The 15,389-nt window shown below is 41.5% G+C and overlaps 1 protein-coding gene across 1 annotated transcript; it reads right to left on the reverse strand.

Moving 5' to 3' along the window:
• Window positions 1-3,549: 3,549 nt before the first annotated feature.
• Window positions 3,550-15,111, reverse strand: LOC308096522 (scavenger receptor cysteine-rich type 1 protein M130-like; the record flags this gene model as incomplete). Its single annotated transcript, XM_080443942.1, has 12 exons — window positions 3,550-5,674; window positions 5,811-5,908; window positions 6,068-6,397; window positions 8,341-8,640; window positions 9,085-9,366; window positions 10,444-10,743; window positions 10,837-11,099; window positions 12,117-12,132; window positions 13,219-13,276; window positions 13,359-13,441; window positions 13,622-13,679; window positions 15,025-15,111. The coding sequence occupies 12 exons, from the start codon at window positions 15,109-15,111 to the stop codon at window positions 5,447-5,449; spliced, it is 2,103 nt and encodes a 700-aa protein (XP_080300068.1). The 3' UTR covers window positions 3,550-5,446.
• Between the last annotated feature and the right edge of the window lie 278 nt (window positions 15,112-15,389).

Genomic DNA, 15,389 nt, shown 5'->3' on the forward strand with positions numbered 1-15,389 from the left:
ATATTTATATCTATTAATTTAAGCCTCGAATCAAGCCATCATGACATGACATGAATCATGACCATAAAACGTTTGATTCTGTGATTATTTTTTTTTGAAAACGGCAAAACAAAGGGTATTTATTAAATATAGTATATCATATAATTAAATATAAAATAAAAAAAAATCACAGAAAAAAACGTTTTATGGTCATGATTCATGTCATCTCATGATGGCTTGATTCGAGGCTTAAATTAATAGATATAAATATTTTTGGAAATGTCAATGGAAAAATGCATTGAGTTTTTTCTTCCGGCACCAAAAAAAACAGGAAGTGGGCGGGAACTGCGACGCTCTATATGTTATCAAAGAGCTTGTAGTCACCACCACCAGGTAAACACATGTGGGGAAACAGTCTTCTCATTTTACACACCTAGAAACACACATACTCCAGTGAGCTGCAGTAAATCTGAAGTGATAGCCTCCTTCCACTGGTCTTGTGAAGACACATTGCCTACTACTGTATGTATATGTTACAGTATGATTGGAGAACCAGTATGATTGAAGAAAGCGCACTCGTTTTTACCACCCACCCAGCACTAGAGGGAGCCACAAGCCAGGCTTGTGCACAAACATATATGGCCACACACACACACAGTCACACACACACACACACACACACACACACACACACACAAGCGCACACACACGCGCACGCGCTCATGCTTTTTTTGGTTTATTGAAAGCAGGACTGTTTAGATACTTTTATTGTGTTCTGGCTTTTGTTTTACTTTCTCCCTGAGACACACACACACACACACACACACACACACACACACACACACACACACACACACACACACACACACACACACACACACACACACACACACACACACACACACACACACACACACACACACACACACACACAAAGTGATCCATGAAAAGAACTATTCTGTCCCTATCGGTTTACAAATCAAACGGCGCTGAGTCGACTAATAGAGCATCGGCCGGTCAGCGCGGGCACGCGCGCTTCCTCGGCCTCAAGCTCTATTGAGCCGGCGCGCCTCCGTCATGGACAAGCGTGTGCGTGTGAACGCGTGTTCAGCGTTCCCCTCATAGATATTATGGTTCCCCTAGCGTAGCTTCCTGGTTGCTATGTGGGGGGGAACAACAAAAGACAGGTCCGAGTCGGCGCATCAAAGCCCCGCCTCTCCGCGTTCTCCTTCTCCTTGGAGGAGGAGGAGGAGAAGGAGAGAAGGAGAGGACGGTTTATTACGCGAGGAGGAGGAGGAGGAGGAGGAGGCTCCTCTTCCTCGCGAGCCTCGCGTAATAAACCCCCGCCTCGCAGCGCCGCGTCCTCCTTCTCCTCCTCGCCAGCCTCGCTAATAAACCCTGTCTCGAAAAGCCCCGCCTCGCCCCGAAGGAGCCCCGTGCCTAAAAACGAGCGCTCTGTCTTCAATCGTACTGGTTCTCCAAACGTACTGTGACATATACAATTGATAGAGTTATCATAATTTGTCTAGTGTCCTAAACCTGCTTTAAATGTCAAATTAATATAATGATGTTATATTGGCCTAATCCAGTCATGTTAAATGTGCTTCTGTACTCCTATTCTCTCTGTGTCTATGCAAGGTCAAACTAACTACAGGCTCTCTGTGGCTATCTGTTGGCTCCTCAAGTTATGTCAATATGGAAATGTTTTGAGAACACTATCTCTGTGTTCTTCTCCTAAGCTAACCCTTCTTTCATTGTCACGAAGTCACCACTGACCAGTGACCGGTCAGAGCCGAGGTCAACGTGTTGACCCAGACATTTGGACGCTGTTTGTCCAAAGATAAACTGTCACACCATCATCATCATCTTCATCATCTACCATCCTCATCTTCATCATCTTCATCTGACGACAACTAGCATCTCCACCAATGGCAGGATTACTCTGACGGCTGGACGCTTGATCTGTCTTCCATGATGTCATATGTTTATGTTAACGGACGCTGTTAAAGTCCAGTGCTTTCTCTGTTAAACTGGAGAGAGACGAAGACCGATGATGCGTTAACACCTGTGACACTGTAACCTTCCATATCTCTGTCTGTTAATACAAGATATTTCACTACATCCAATGGCTGCCTGTGTTCGAGTCTGAATTTTCTTTGTCACCTTTATGAAACATGTCTGGTACTTTGTGTGGGTGATAAGGAAAAAACAGCTCCATCAACAATATTATTGTGGAAAATAATATTCAGTTTCAACCATGAACTTTAATCATGGTAACACTTTTAAAACACTGTTAATTAAACCCAGTGGCATTTCAGTTTAGTTCTCGCATCCCACCCTTCCTATTGATTTAAATGGGACAGTTGATAACATTAATTTGATGAGAAGATTTATCCAAATTGTTTTGGGTTTTTGATAGCCTGGCTGATAGATAGCCTATGTAAGCTGTGGAATTAGTTTGTGAGAGCTAACTGATTCTACAGTTTCAATAATAGGTCTTAATCACCACCTACCTGTTGTTTCATTGTAGCCTATGCAGTGGAGAGTTTTGTAGATCAGAGTGGTTTCAGAACCAAATGGTCCAACTTGTTCTTCTTCACCCCAAACTAGCCACCAAGCTAGCCAGAAGGCCACCTTTGGTTTGTCTGTCTGTCAACCCAGGAGCATTATCAAATTATTTATAATAATATAAAAGCGTAATACTATTATTAAGCCAATACACCAATCAAATTCATGAAATGTGGTGCCTTTTTTTCATCCGCTGGCAAAAATCGGCAGACATAAATAATCCACAAAATGTTTGATTGCTGTAACAGTTTTCAACCACAAGATGGAGACATTGTCCAGGGAAACGACCACATTTCTTGAAACTACTCATGGGGAACAGTGATATTTGCAAATTCGTGTTGAAATTCTGTATTGCGTGATTGCAGCCCTGTATTTGAACCATGACATTTACAGCAACACAACTCACTGATTAGAACTGTAGCGACCTCATCTCCTCAAGGAAATTAGCAAGCTTTGTCCCACCAAAATGTCACACACATTTTCATCACCAGAATTATCCTAATCACCTTGCATTACCATTTCCCATGATTAAACCGGTAGCCATGCTTAGAAAACAGCAACATATATCTCTCTCACGTACTCTCTCTCTCTCTCTCACACACACACACACACACACACACACACACACACACACACACACACACACACACACACACACACACACACACACACACACACACACACAATATTGTATTTGTAATGGGCAGGAAACTGCATCCCTGCATCCCTTGTTTTGCCCCATCTGTGCATGTGCCTGCTGTTCATTCATGGCAACCAATGACAACCTCTCCTGCGCAGTGTGCAGGGAACACTTAATTTTCCCAAAATAATTTGATATTTTTTCAGGATTTTTATTTTATTTGTATTTTATTTTTTAAACATTAATTACAATTTTATGAATTCAACAGTTTATCACTGCTGCCAGATGAAAAATGAAGAGTCAACTTTTCATGAATTAAGAAGCATTCGGGTCCATGTGCTTTTGACAACAGCCTTGAATGGGTTTCATGGATCCTAAGATCCATAATGGACCATACCCTTTCAGTTCAACTTCAAAACAATAAAATAACCCCAAATTAAGATACATAGTACATACAACAACAGGGATACGTAACTAATTGGAAATAAGAAAATACAAACTAAATACTCAGAGCTCATAAAATTTAAAATCAACAAATTACAATACTATAGAGGGTATGCGCATGCTTAAAGTGAATGGCACATCGAGTGGCAAAGCGAGTGGCAAAGCAACACGCAAAGTGAGTTTAACATTGTTCAATGTTGTTTAATGCAATCAGATATGACTCAGTAGGCATTCCTGCATAACTTCCGGGTTTGATGATGATGTTCACTGCACGCATACCCTCTATACAGTTTACTGCTCACATCAAACCTTGTTTCAAGAACATATATACAAAACAGAAAAATATCACATCACTGATGCAACTTTTCAGCATAAAAAAGACAAAATAAAAGGCACAATATATTACTGCAATTGACAATAACATCTAATTATAATGCTACACAGTACCTTATTATCAAAAACAGTGCTCAAAATGCTTATAAATTACACTTTTAAAAAACTAAGAAGTGTACTGATTGGTTAAAATCACCTTGTGGGTCGACGTCACAAACTTAACAGGCCCATATACGCATCACAAACGCGATGGGTGGACGGACGGAGGATGGTGGGCGTCACAAACGTAGCATGCCCATACTGTATGGATTGATTGATTGATTGATTGATTGATGTACTTTATTTAGTAAGACATGAGAACATCAGTACATGGAAGTACAAATTCACAATACAAGGTCTACTAAACTGGGAGTCTCATTAAGCACTAAGCTTGTTTAAGATGAGATCCCCGTGCACACAAATCATGGAGACTATTCTGATGCCACAAACATTGGTGGGCATCACAAACATGATGGAAAATGTAACATGCCCACTTATGGAGACAAACACACGTCGCAAACACGTTGAGTGGATATGCAGGGAGGTATACCCTATGGAGACTACTCTAGCGTGATACGCTGAGTGTAAAGTCAGTCGGATCGGCGGATCCGACTGAAATAGAGAAATCCGCAAATCCCCAAATATGCAGTAGCCTACTATGATATCATCATGATGTAATAGTACTGACATCATAGGACCATGGACACCATATTTGGGCATGCCTCACACGGAACTTCAGAGGCATAAAAGGGACACAAACAGACGCATAGAGAAATCTACAAGAGATCAATACTTCCGTTCTTCAGACTCTGATAGCTGTGTGACAGTCGCTGACCTGAATGACAATTAACAGTTACAAAAACACATGGCTACCAACAGTAGAATCAATAGCTCCATTTACTACTGATAGTTATGATTTCTTGATGGAACATGAGGGTGGACACAGACAAGGTCCAATCGGATCAGATTGACTGATTCAAACAGTGAAGGATCTCTTATCTCTTTTTTCTTTGTAGGTGTCAATTTGTCTTCTGAATTGTATATTCCCTGAAGACTTTTTCAGCCTCTTCCAAACCTCACTTAATCTTTCTAGCACATTGTTCAGTGGTAATGTTAAAACCTTGACTGAGGTGAAGTTATGTGATGGATGTGACATGACATGAGATCGTTAGAGTTATTACTCTGTTTCCTGGAATCCTGCCTCTTCACTATAAGGCGTCATCATTCATTGCCGCCATCTTTTCCCTTTTCTCCCTTGTACATATATTTATTTGTATTTGTTGATGACACGTATTTATGTGTTAATATTCTATGCTATGTTGAATTGAATACATAGGACCACAATGGAAACAAGTCCCCAGGACTGTGTTATCCGTTTAGCCTAAATGTCTCACTGTGCCCTCTGTGCCGTTTACATTTTTGACTAATAAAGTATTCAATCAATCAATCACACTTCGGCCCAGCTTCAGCACCTCCATGGACATCCACCGCTTCATACTGGTGGTATTCCTCCTCTTCACTCGGCCCAGCTTCAGCACCTCCTTGGAGACCCACCTCTTCGTAGAGGTGGTATTCCTCCTCTTCACTCGGCCCAGCTTCAGCACCGGAACCAACAACGTCATAATACTCCATCTCAATATCCTCCACTCCTGCTCTCTGCCCTCTGGTGACCTGAGAAACAAAGCAGCAACCAACGTTAACTTACTGGATCAGATATAGCTCTCTTAAAAAACAACAACAACAACAACAATGTAACTACTTCATTTACATTCCAGTCTTTGAACAAAGATGTATGCATTTACATTACCATCGAGCGACAATGGAGTACACTGATTATAAGCATCAACAGCGGCAGCAGCAGCACGGTGACTATTGTTCTGACAATATTAGATGTCAGATGAGAGGCTGTGAGAGAGATATGTTGGAACATCACTAAACATCATATCAAGGAACAGCTCTCAATAAAAAAGTAGATTTGACAAAAAATACTGAATTTATGTCATTTTCACGCGTGCTTCATTGGGTGTCATGTTATCAATTGAAATTTGTTTTAATTCAGTTTACCTTTGACAGTGACAGAGATTAACTCGCTCTCAGAAGAGAAGTTAAGACCAAAAACATAGATGTGATAAATACAGCTGTATTTCCCTGCGTGGGTGTGGTCTACTGCAGGAAAAAGGAAGTTGGCAAAGTGATTGACAGCTGGCTGAGTGTAGTTGTGTGTTGGGTTGGGTCCAGCGACGTTGAGGTAGAAGGAGCCTCCTGGGTACTGTGGCTGAATTGAGCAGGTGATGGTGAAGTTGGAACCCTTCAACACCTTCAGCCCATGCTGCTGGACCTCAAAAACCCCATTTGTGGGGGGGAAGATGGTGATGTTTGGCTTAAAAAGCAGATCTAACAAGACAAATGTGATTGGCTGAAACAACAGATTTATGAACAGAGACAATAAACCTCATTCACTAACCTTGTAGTAAATGTAGTGTATAACCTGGTCGTAATTTTGTGTTTTGATTATATTGGATAAGTGCGATTCATGAAAGGGGGTGCAAAGCCGTGATTTGTGCGGATCACAGTTGTATGTATTTTTTTCTTGTAGGTCACAAGCGCGCTCCCCCGTAAATAATTTGCATTGTTCCACGCCCCCATTTAATACCATAAAAGGCAACCGGAAATAGCCAACGTGGAAAACAACAACAGATCTACAAGCTTACAGCGCGAGTCGAACGGCCTTGACAACTTTGACATCTGTTCTGTCTGGAAGTGAGTCCCTCGATCGCGCGATGGATCAACTGAATCTTAATAAAGTAATGTTCTCATGTGTAATGAGAATAAGACATTACAAAGTTTAACCCCACCACAAATAATAGGCTAATAAAATGTGGTAAAGGATATTATAGAAGCCTTTTCTATTAAAGAATACACACATTTGAGGTAACATTATGATGAAGCTGGAATCCAGGAACGCCGAGATCCGATGCACCGGATCGCGCTTTGTTGATTACTGAGGAGAAATCTGTCCTTTGGATTAGCAACATATCCTGTTCTACTGTACGTCGGAATGGGGAATGGATATGGGCACAGCTAGATTTAATCCATACTGGCTATTGTTGTAATGGCCAAACTTACAGAAACGGCAAACACGCCAAGGGATAATAATTCAGCTCTAAATGCGTCAACTGAAAATAATTATTTTAATTGCTTTTGTATGAAGAATAAGGCATTCAAATAACATATACGCAATGTTTGAGGCATGCTCCCGACTCAAGTGCTCCTGAGCAGACTTGAGTTTGAGTGTACGTCGTAAAGATGCGGAAATGCGCATAAGTAGGAAATATGTGCAGACCCGAGCTTACAAGCTTAGTGAATGAGGCCCCATGAGATTAAACCACAGTTTGAGAGAGATCAAATTATTGGAAACAAGTAAATTACAAACAGCACTTGCTCTAAACAGACAGTGTACAACCTAACCAACTGAGGATCAACATGAAATATGGACATGGATGTAGCCTTCTGTCTGTTTCTGTGTATTTGTGCACATTCTAAGCATATTTTAAGCAGTAATAGTGTACTACAGCCTGTGTCAAACAAGATAGGACTAAGACTTCTCTCATTGGTGATACTTCACATTGGTGTGACAATCACTGTTTACAATGCTGCCTTTGTTGTCAGCAAACCTTTGACTCTGAACTGGCCTCTAGTGGATGTGTTACTTAACACATTGAGTGCCAAAAAAAGATATATATATTTAAAAAAAAACAGCACCAGGAGATATAATATTTCGAAGATTTAGACTCCTATCCACTTCCTGGTTAACTTATTACTTTAAAAGCCTGTATCTCGGCTCCTGTGTACTATGTGTGTAATGAGGGGATCACCGTGAGGACGGTGATCTCGGAAAATATTTTGTGACTACTTGAAAAAGGTAGAAAAATTGTTAAAAACGCTGGCACTGGCTGTACCCTGTTTTAAAAACCTCTGGCACTCAATGTGTTAACACCCATGCCAACATAAAGGATTCATATAAGTATGTGAACAGTGACGGCTACATTGCATGATAATAAAATGGGCATATTTATTTTCACACATAAAGGGAGCATAAATTTGCATTTAGAAACATTCTATAGAGAAAGCTGGCTGATTTTCTAGAGAGAGAGAGAGAGAGAGAGAGAGAGAGAGAGAGAGAGAGAGAGAGAGAGAGAGAGAGAGAGAGAGAGATCAAAGCAGCATGCCTGTATATTCACATCATAGACAGACAGACAGACAGACAGACAGACAGACAGACAGACAGACAGACAGACAGACAGACAGTAAATATTACTGATGTCATTATTTGTTACCTGAACAGATCACCTCCAGTCTGAAAGTGGATATGACCGTCTGATTGGTTGTGACACACTCCCCCAGTGGAGACTCAAACCCAACGCAGGAAGATGTAATTCTCCACACAAGTTGACCTGTAGGACCATAACATATTTCTGTTGAAATAGCAGAGCCACAGTCCAGCTGTCTACACACTACAGATGATGACTTCAGGGTCCAGTCAGACCCAACATCCACTGGTCTCCACTCTCCCTGGTGTTTCATCTCCAGCATACCAGTACAGTTACTGGTTCCTCCCACTAACCTGACACCAGACTCTGTACAGAGACAAGAGAGTTGGCAGTTAAAACGTTATATTACCTTTATTATAAAATAATAATCCAAAACGTATCTTTTTTTATTTTCGAAAAAAAAAAAAGTGGGGGGGGGGGTACGGGAAAAAATATATACATATATATATATATATATATATATATATATATATATATATATATATATATATATATGTATATATATTTTTCCCGTACCCCCCCCCTTTCCTTTTTTTTCTAAAATAAAAATATTATGTATTATATATATATAAAATATATATATATATATATATATATATATATATATATATATATATATATATATATATATATATATATATATATATATATATATATATCAGTTTCTCTTTCTATTTTGATGCTGTATCCTAACCCTTTTCTGTAATACAAATGATTTAAAAAAAAAAAACTGATATAGTTTTCTTTTACCTGAGCAGGTAAGACCAAGGGCCTTGTCAGGTGAGCTGGTGTCTCTGGTTGAATCTGAGGTTCCACAGTCCAGCAGAGCAGACTCGTTACCTTCACACTGGAACTCTTCTCCATAGAGCGCCCCCTGGAGGACCAAAGGAGCTCCACAATCAAGCTCCCTACAGACCACCTCTGCATCCTGCTGGTCAAAGTCACGTTCATACACTGAGACCCACGACTGATTAGACTGAACCTCCACTCTGCCAGAACACAGACTAGTCCCATTCACCAACCTTACAGACTCTGAAGAGGGGGAAAGATTGAGAAAGAGTGAGAGTGAGTGAGAGAGAGAGAGAGAGAGAGAGAGAGAGAGAGAGAGAGAGAGAGAGAGAGAGAGAGAGAGAGAGAAAGAATATTATTTTATTAATCCACAGTAATCCACATGAATCTACAATTATGGAAGAATATAAAATATATACACATTAGAGGAAAGTCATTTTACAGAACCCCTAAATACACACGACATTATAACAATAAATCCATTCTAAAATAATACATAAATAGATACAGCAATAACCAATACATCAACAACAACAAACAATCTTCATCATCAGAGCTCCCCCAGGGGCCCATAGATGCCTACAGACTTTACAGGAGTCCCAACAAACACACACACACACACACACACACACACACACACACACACACACACACACACACACACACACACACACTCACACTCACACTCACACTCACACTCACACTCACACTCACACACACACACACACACACTAGGGGTGTGCCGATACACTAATTTCACCAAACGATACGATACGATATTGGGCTCACAACTTCGATACGATTTCGATACGATACAATACGCACTTTTTTATTATGAAAATATATATAAAGCAAATAATATATATAAAAAAGCAAATGCAAACAAATAATTCTGTTTTTGCATTATTCAGACATGCAAACTTGTAGCTTTTCAGCTACAATAGCCGTTTTGAATCCAAATAGGGCAATAGTGTGACACCTCACCTGAAAAAAAATGTTGTCATGTTGTCACCCTTTTCACCTCGGGCTGTTTGCATGCCTGATTATTATTATTGTAAAAAAAAATATATATATATATATATATTTTTTTTTTTTTTCCAAAACGATACATATCGTCACGAAAACGTATCGCGATATATCGCGGGACGATATATCGGCACACCCCTAACACACACACACACACAATGTAGAGTGACAGATGGAAAAGGAAGAAGACACAAACAGAGAGAGGTTTGGGCAATCAATTGATCGATCAATAGATATATCGAAAGATGAGAGACTGTAAATATTACTGTCATTGTTGAAGTCATTGTTTGTTACCTGAACAGATCACCTCCAGTCTGAAAGTGGAAGTAACCGTCTGGTTTGTTATGACACACTCCCTCAGTGAAAACTCAGACCCAACACAGGAAGATGTAATCCTCCACACAGGTTCAATTGTAAAACCAGAACTTGCTTCCATTGAAATAGCAGAGCCACAGTCCAGCTGTCTACACACTACAGATGATGACTTCAGGGTCCAGTCAGACCCAACATCCACTGGTCTCCACTCTCTATGGTGATTCATCTCCAGCATACCAGTACAGTTACTGGTTCCTCCCACTAACCTGACACCAGACTCTGTACAGAGACAATAGAGTAGGCAGTTAAAAAGTAATATTACCTTTAATATAAAATAATAATCCAAACCAAAAGTGTATTTTTTCCTTTTACCTGAGCAGGTAAGACCAAGGGCCTTGTCAGGTGAGCTGGTGTTTCTGGTTGAATTTGATGTTCCACAGTCCAGCAGAGCAGACTCGTTACCTTCACACTTGAACTCTGTGGTCCAGATCGGAGCCTCCACTTCTCCATAAAGTGCCCCCTGGAGGACCAGAGGAGCTCCACAACCAAGCTCCCTACAGACCACCTCTGCATCCTGCTGGTCAAAGTCACCTTCATACACTGAGACCCACGACTGATTAGACTGGACCTCCAGTCTGCCAGAACACAGACTAGTCCCATTCACCAACCTAACAGACTCTGAAAAGGGAGAATGAGAGAGAGAGAGAGAGAGAGAGAGAGAGAGAGAGAGAGAGAGAGAGAGAGAGAGAGAGAGAATCTTAAATATATTATTTTATTAATCCAGTAGAGGATGCATGAATCTATAATTACGGAACCATATACAAATATATCCACATTAGAGGAAAAATCTTTTTACAGAGCCCCTGAATACACATGACATTAAATGACATTATAACAATAAATGCATTCTAAAATAATAAATAAATACATACAGAAATATATAACCAATACATCAACAACAACAAACAATCTCAGATCTTCCCCAGGGGCCCATAGAAGCCCGTACGTACGTACGTACGCACGCACGCACGCACGCACGCACGCACGCACGCACGCACGCACGCACGCACGCACGCACGCACGCACGCACGCACGCACGCACGCACGCACGCACGCACGCGCGCACGCGCGCGCGCGCACGCACGCACGCACGCACGCACGCACGCACGCACGCACACACACACACACACACACACACACACACACACACACACACACACACAATGCAGAGTGACAGATGGAAAAATAAGTCAGATACACAAACAGAGAGAGGTTTGGGCAATCAATTGATCGATCAATTGATATATCGATAGATGAGAGACTGTAAATATTATTGTCAATGTTGAAATCATTGTTTGTTACCTGAACAGACCACCTGCAGTCTGAAAGTGGAAATAACCGTCTGGTTTGCTATGATGACACACTCCCTAAGTGAAGACTCAGACCCAACACAGGAAGATGTAATCCTCCACACAGGTTCATATGTAAAATCAGAACTTGTTTCCGTTGAAACAGCAGAGCCACAGTCAAGCTGTCTGCACACTACAGATGATGACTTTAGGTTCCAGTCAGACCAATCAACCACAGGTCTCCACTCTCCCTGGTGTTTTATCTCCATTATACCAGTACAGTTACTGTTCCCTTCACCCAACCTGACATCATCATACTCTGTACAGAGACAAGACAATAAAGCGTAAAACATGATTGTTTTTTTATATCATAAAATAATAATCCAAACAAAAGTGTAGTTTGTCTTTTACCTGAACAAGTGAGTCCAACAGCCTTGTAAGGTGAGCTGACGTTTCTTGTTGAGCCTGAAGTTCCAAAGTCCAGCAGAGTAGACTCATTACCTGCACACTGGAAGTCTTTCGTCCAAATTGGAGCCTTCACTTCTCCATGAAGTGCCTCCTGGAGGACTGACGGAGCCCCACAGCCAAGCTCCCTACAGACCACCTCTGCATCCTGCTGGTCAAAGTCACCTTCACACACTGAGACCCACGACTGATTAGACTTCACCTCAACTCTGCCTGAACACAAGCCAGTCCCATTCACCAACCTTACAGACTCTGAAGAGAGATAGAGTTACAGTTTAAAATATTATTTCATCAACCAAATATTTGTATTTATGTATTTAATTATATATATATATTATTTTTAGCAATACAACAACATAATAAAAGCAGATTTTGCAGGTGAGACTGAAAAAACCCAATACAGTATACATGAATCCATTATGGATGCATATGGAAATTAGTACCCCTAAACACACACAGAGAGAGTGAAAACAATCCAGGCATCTCCCTAATGAGTTCATAGAAACCTAAAGACTCCAGGAGTTCTGCTGCACACACACACACGCACGCACGCACGCACGCACGCACGCACGCACGCACGCACGCACGCACGCACGCACGCACGCACGCACGCACGCACGCACGCACGCACGCACGCACGCACGCACGCACGCACGCACGCACGCACGCACACACGCACGCACACACACACACACACACACACACACACACACACACACACACACACACACGTGCGCCCACACCCACACACACAGAGTGATGGATGGAAAGGAAGACAGACAGAGGGAGGGGTGATTGATCGATCTACCAATCAATAAACTGTAAATATTGCTGTCATTGTTGATGTCATTGTTTGTTACCTGAACAGATCACCTTCAGTCTGAAAGTGGAAGTAACAGTCTGTTTTGCTGTGATACAGTTCTTCAGTGAAGACTCAGACCCAACACAGGGAGATATAATCTTCCATACAGGTTGATATGGAGAACCAGAACTCCATTCTGTTGACACAGCAGAGCCACAGTCCAGTTGTCTACACACTACAGATGATGACTTAAGGGTCAATTCAGTCCCAACATATACTGGTCTCCACTCGTCCTGGTGTTTCACCTCCAGTATACCATTACAGTTACTGCTTCCTCCCACCACCCTGACATCACTAGACTCTGTACAGAGACAAGAGAATAAAGCGTAAAAAAGGCATATTTTTTCTTCATAAAATAATAATCCAAACAAAAGTGTAGTTAGTTTTTTACCTGAGCAAGTGAGTCCAACAGCATTGTAAGGTGAGCTGGTGTTTCTATTTGAGTTTGAGGTTCTACAGTCCAACAGAACAGACTCTGTACCTTCGCACTGGAACTCTTCGGTCCAGATTTGAGCCTGCACCTCTCCATAGAGTGCCCCCTGGAGGACCGATGGAGCCCCACAACCAAGCTGCCTACAGACCACCTCTGCATCCTGCTGGTCAAAGTCCCCTTCACACACTGAGACCCATGAATGATTAGACTTCACCTCCACTCTGCCTGAACATGAGCTGGACCCTTTCACCAACCTCACAGTCTCTGAAGAGAGAGGGAGGGAGAGAGAGAGACTGAGAGAACGAGAGAGGGAGAGAGAGAGAGAGAGAGAGAGAGAGAGAGAGAGAGAGAGAGAGAGAGAGAGAGAGAGAGAGAGAGAGAGAGAGAGAGAGAGAGAGAGAGAGGGAGAGAGAGAGAGAGAGAAAGAGAGAGAGAGAGAGAGAGAGAGAATTTAAAAGATAAATGTATTAATCCTTTAGACGTGCTCATGTGTGTACGGTAAGCATATTGTGTCATTTCATATAAAATAATCAATTCATAATCTATCACTAAAATCATAAAGAAAATCCCCAACTTTCAAAGCTGTGAAGATGGCCATTTTACATGCTCACAACATGTTGCAAAGATTGCCTATTTTAATTTTTTTTTGTACTACCATTGAGTGATGAAGTATACGATAGATAAAGTATCCCCATTATGCAGTAAATAGATGTATTTTGTGGGTTAATAAATAGGCCTACATATTAAAGAAGTTATTTCACCTTTCATGCCATATCACTCTCTAGTCGCGGTGCAGAACTCCCAATGCACCAAACATTAGTGAAGGAGGAGGCAGTCATGTGCGCAGGGACATTTCTCAATTTATTCCACAATAATGCTTACTGCTATACATCCATGGCTTACTGTATGTCGCTTATGTGTTGTGCTGCTAGTGACGTTTTGACAGTTTCATATCTTTAGATAGATCTACCTATATTGATATATACTGTACATAGATATATTCATGACTTTAAATATTACTGTCATTGTTGAAGTCATTGTTTGTTACCTGAACAGATCACCTCCAGACTGAAAGTGGAAATAACTGTCTGCTTTGCTGTGACGCACTCCCTCAGTGAAGACTCAGATCCAACACAGGAAGATATAATCATCCATACAGGTTGATATGTAGAACCAGACCTCCTTTCTGTTGAAACCACAGAGCCACAGTCCAGCTGTCTACACACTACAGATGATGACTTCAGGGTCCAGTCAGACCCAGCATATACTGGTCTCCACTCTCCCCAGTGTTTCATCTTCAGTATACCAGTACAGTTACTGGTTCCTCCCACCAATCTGACATCAGACTCTGTACAGAGACAATAGAGTAGGCAGTTAAAGAGTAATGCTACTTTTATTATAGTAAAATATAATAATAATCCAAACCAAAAGTGTAATTTTCTTCTTTTTACCTGAGCAGCTGAGACCAAGAGCCTTGTCAGGTGAGCTGGTGTTTCTAGATGAATTTGATGTTCCACAGTCCAGCAGAGCAGACTCATTGCCCTCACACTGGAACTCTTTGGTCGAGATTTGAGCATCCACTTCTCTATAAAGTGCCCCCTGGAGGATTGAAGGAGCCCCACAGCCAAGCTCCCTACAGACCACCTCTGCATCCTGCTGGTCAAAGTCACCTTCACACACTGAGACCCACGACTGATTAGACTTCACCTCCACTCTGCCTGAACACAAACCAGTCCCATTCACCAACCTTACAGACTCTGGGGGGAGAGAGAGAGAGAGAGAGAGAGAGAGAGAGAGAGAGAGAGAGAGAGAGAGA

Source organism: Gymnoscopelus braueri (genome assembly GCF_963280865.1).
Source record: "Gymnoscopelus braueri genome assembly, chromosome: 12".
Taxonomy (NCBI): domain Eukaryota; kingdom Metazoa; phylum Chordata; class Actinopteri; order Myctophiformes; family Myctophidae; genus Gymnoscopelus; species Gymnoscopelus braueri.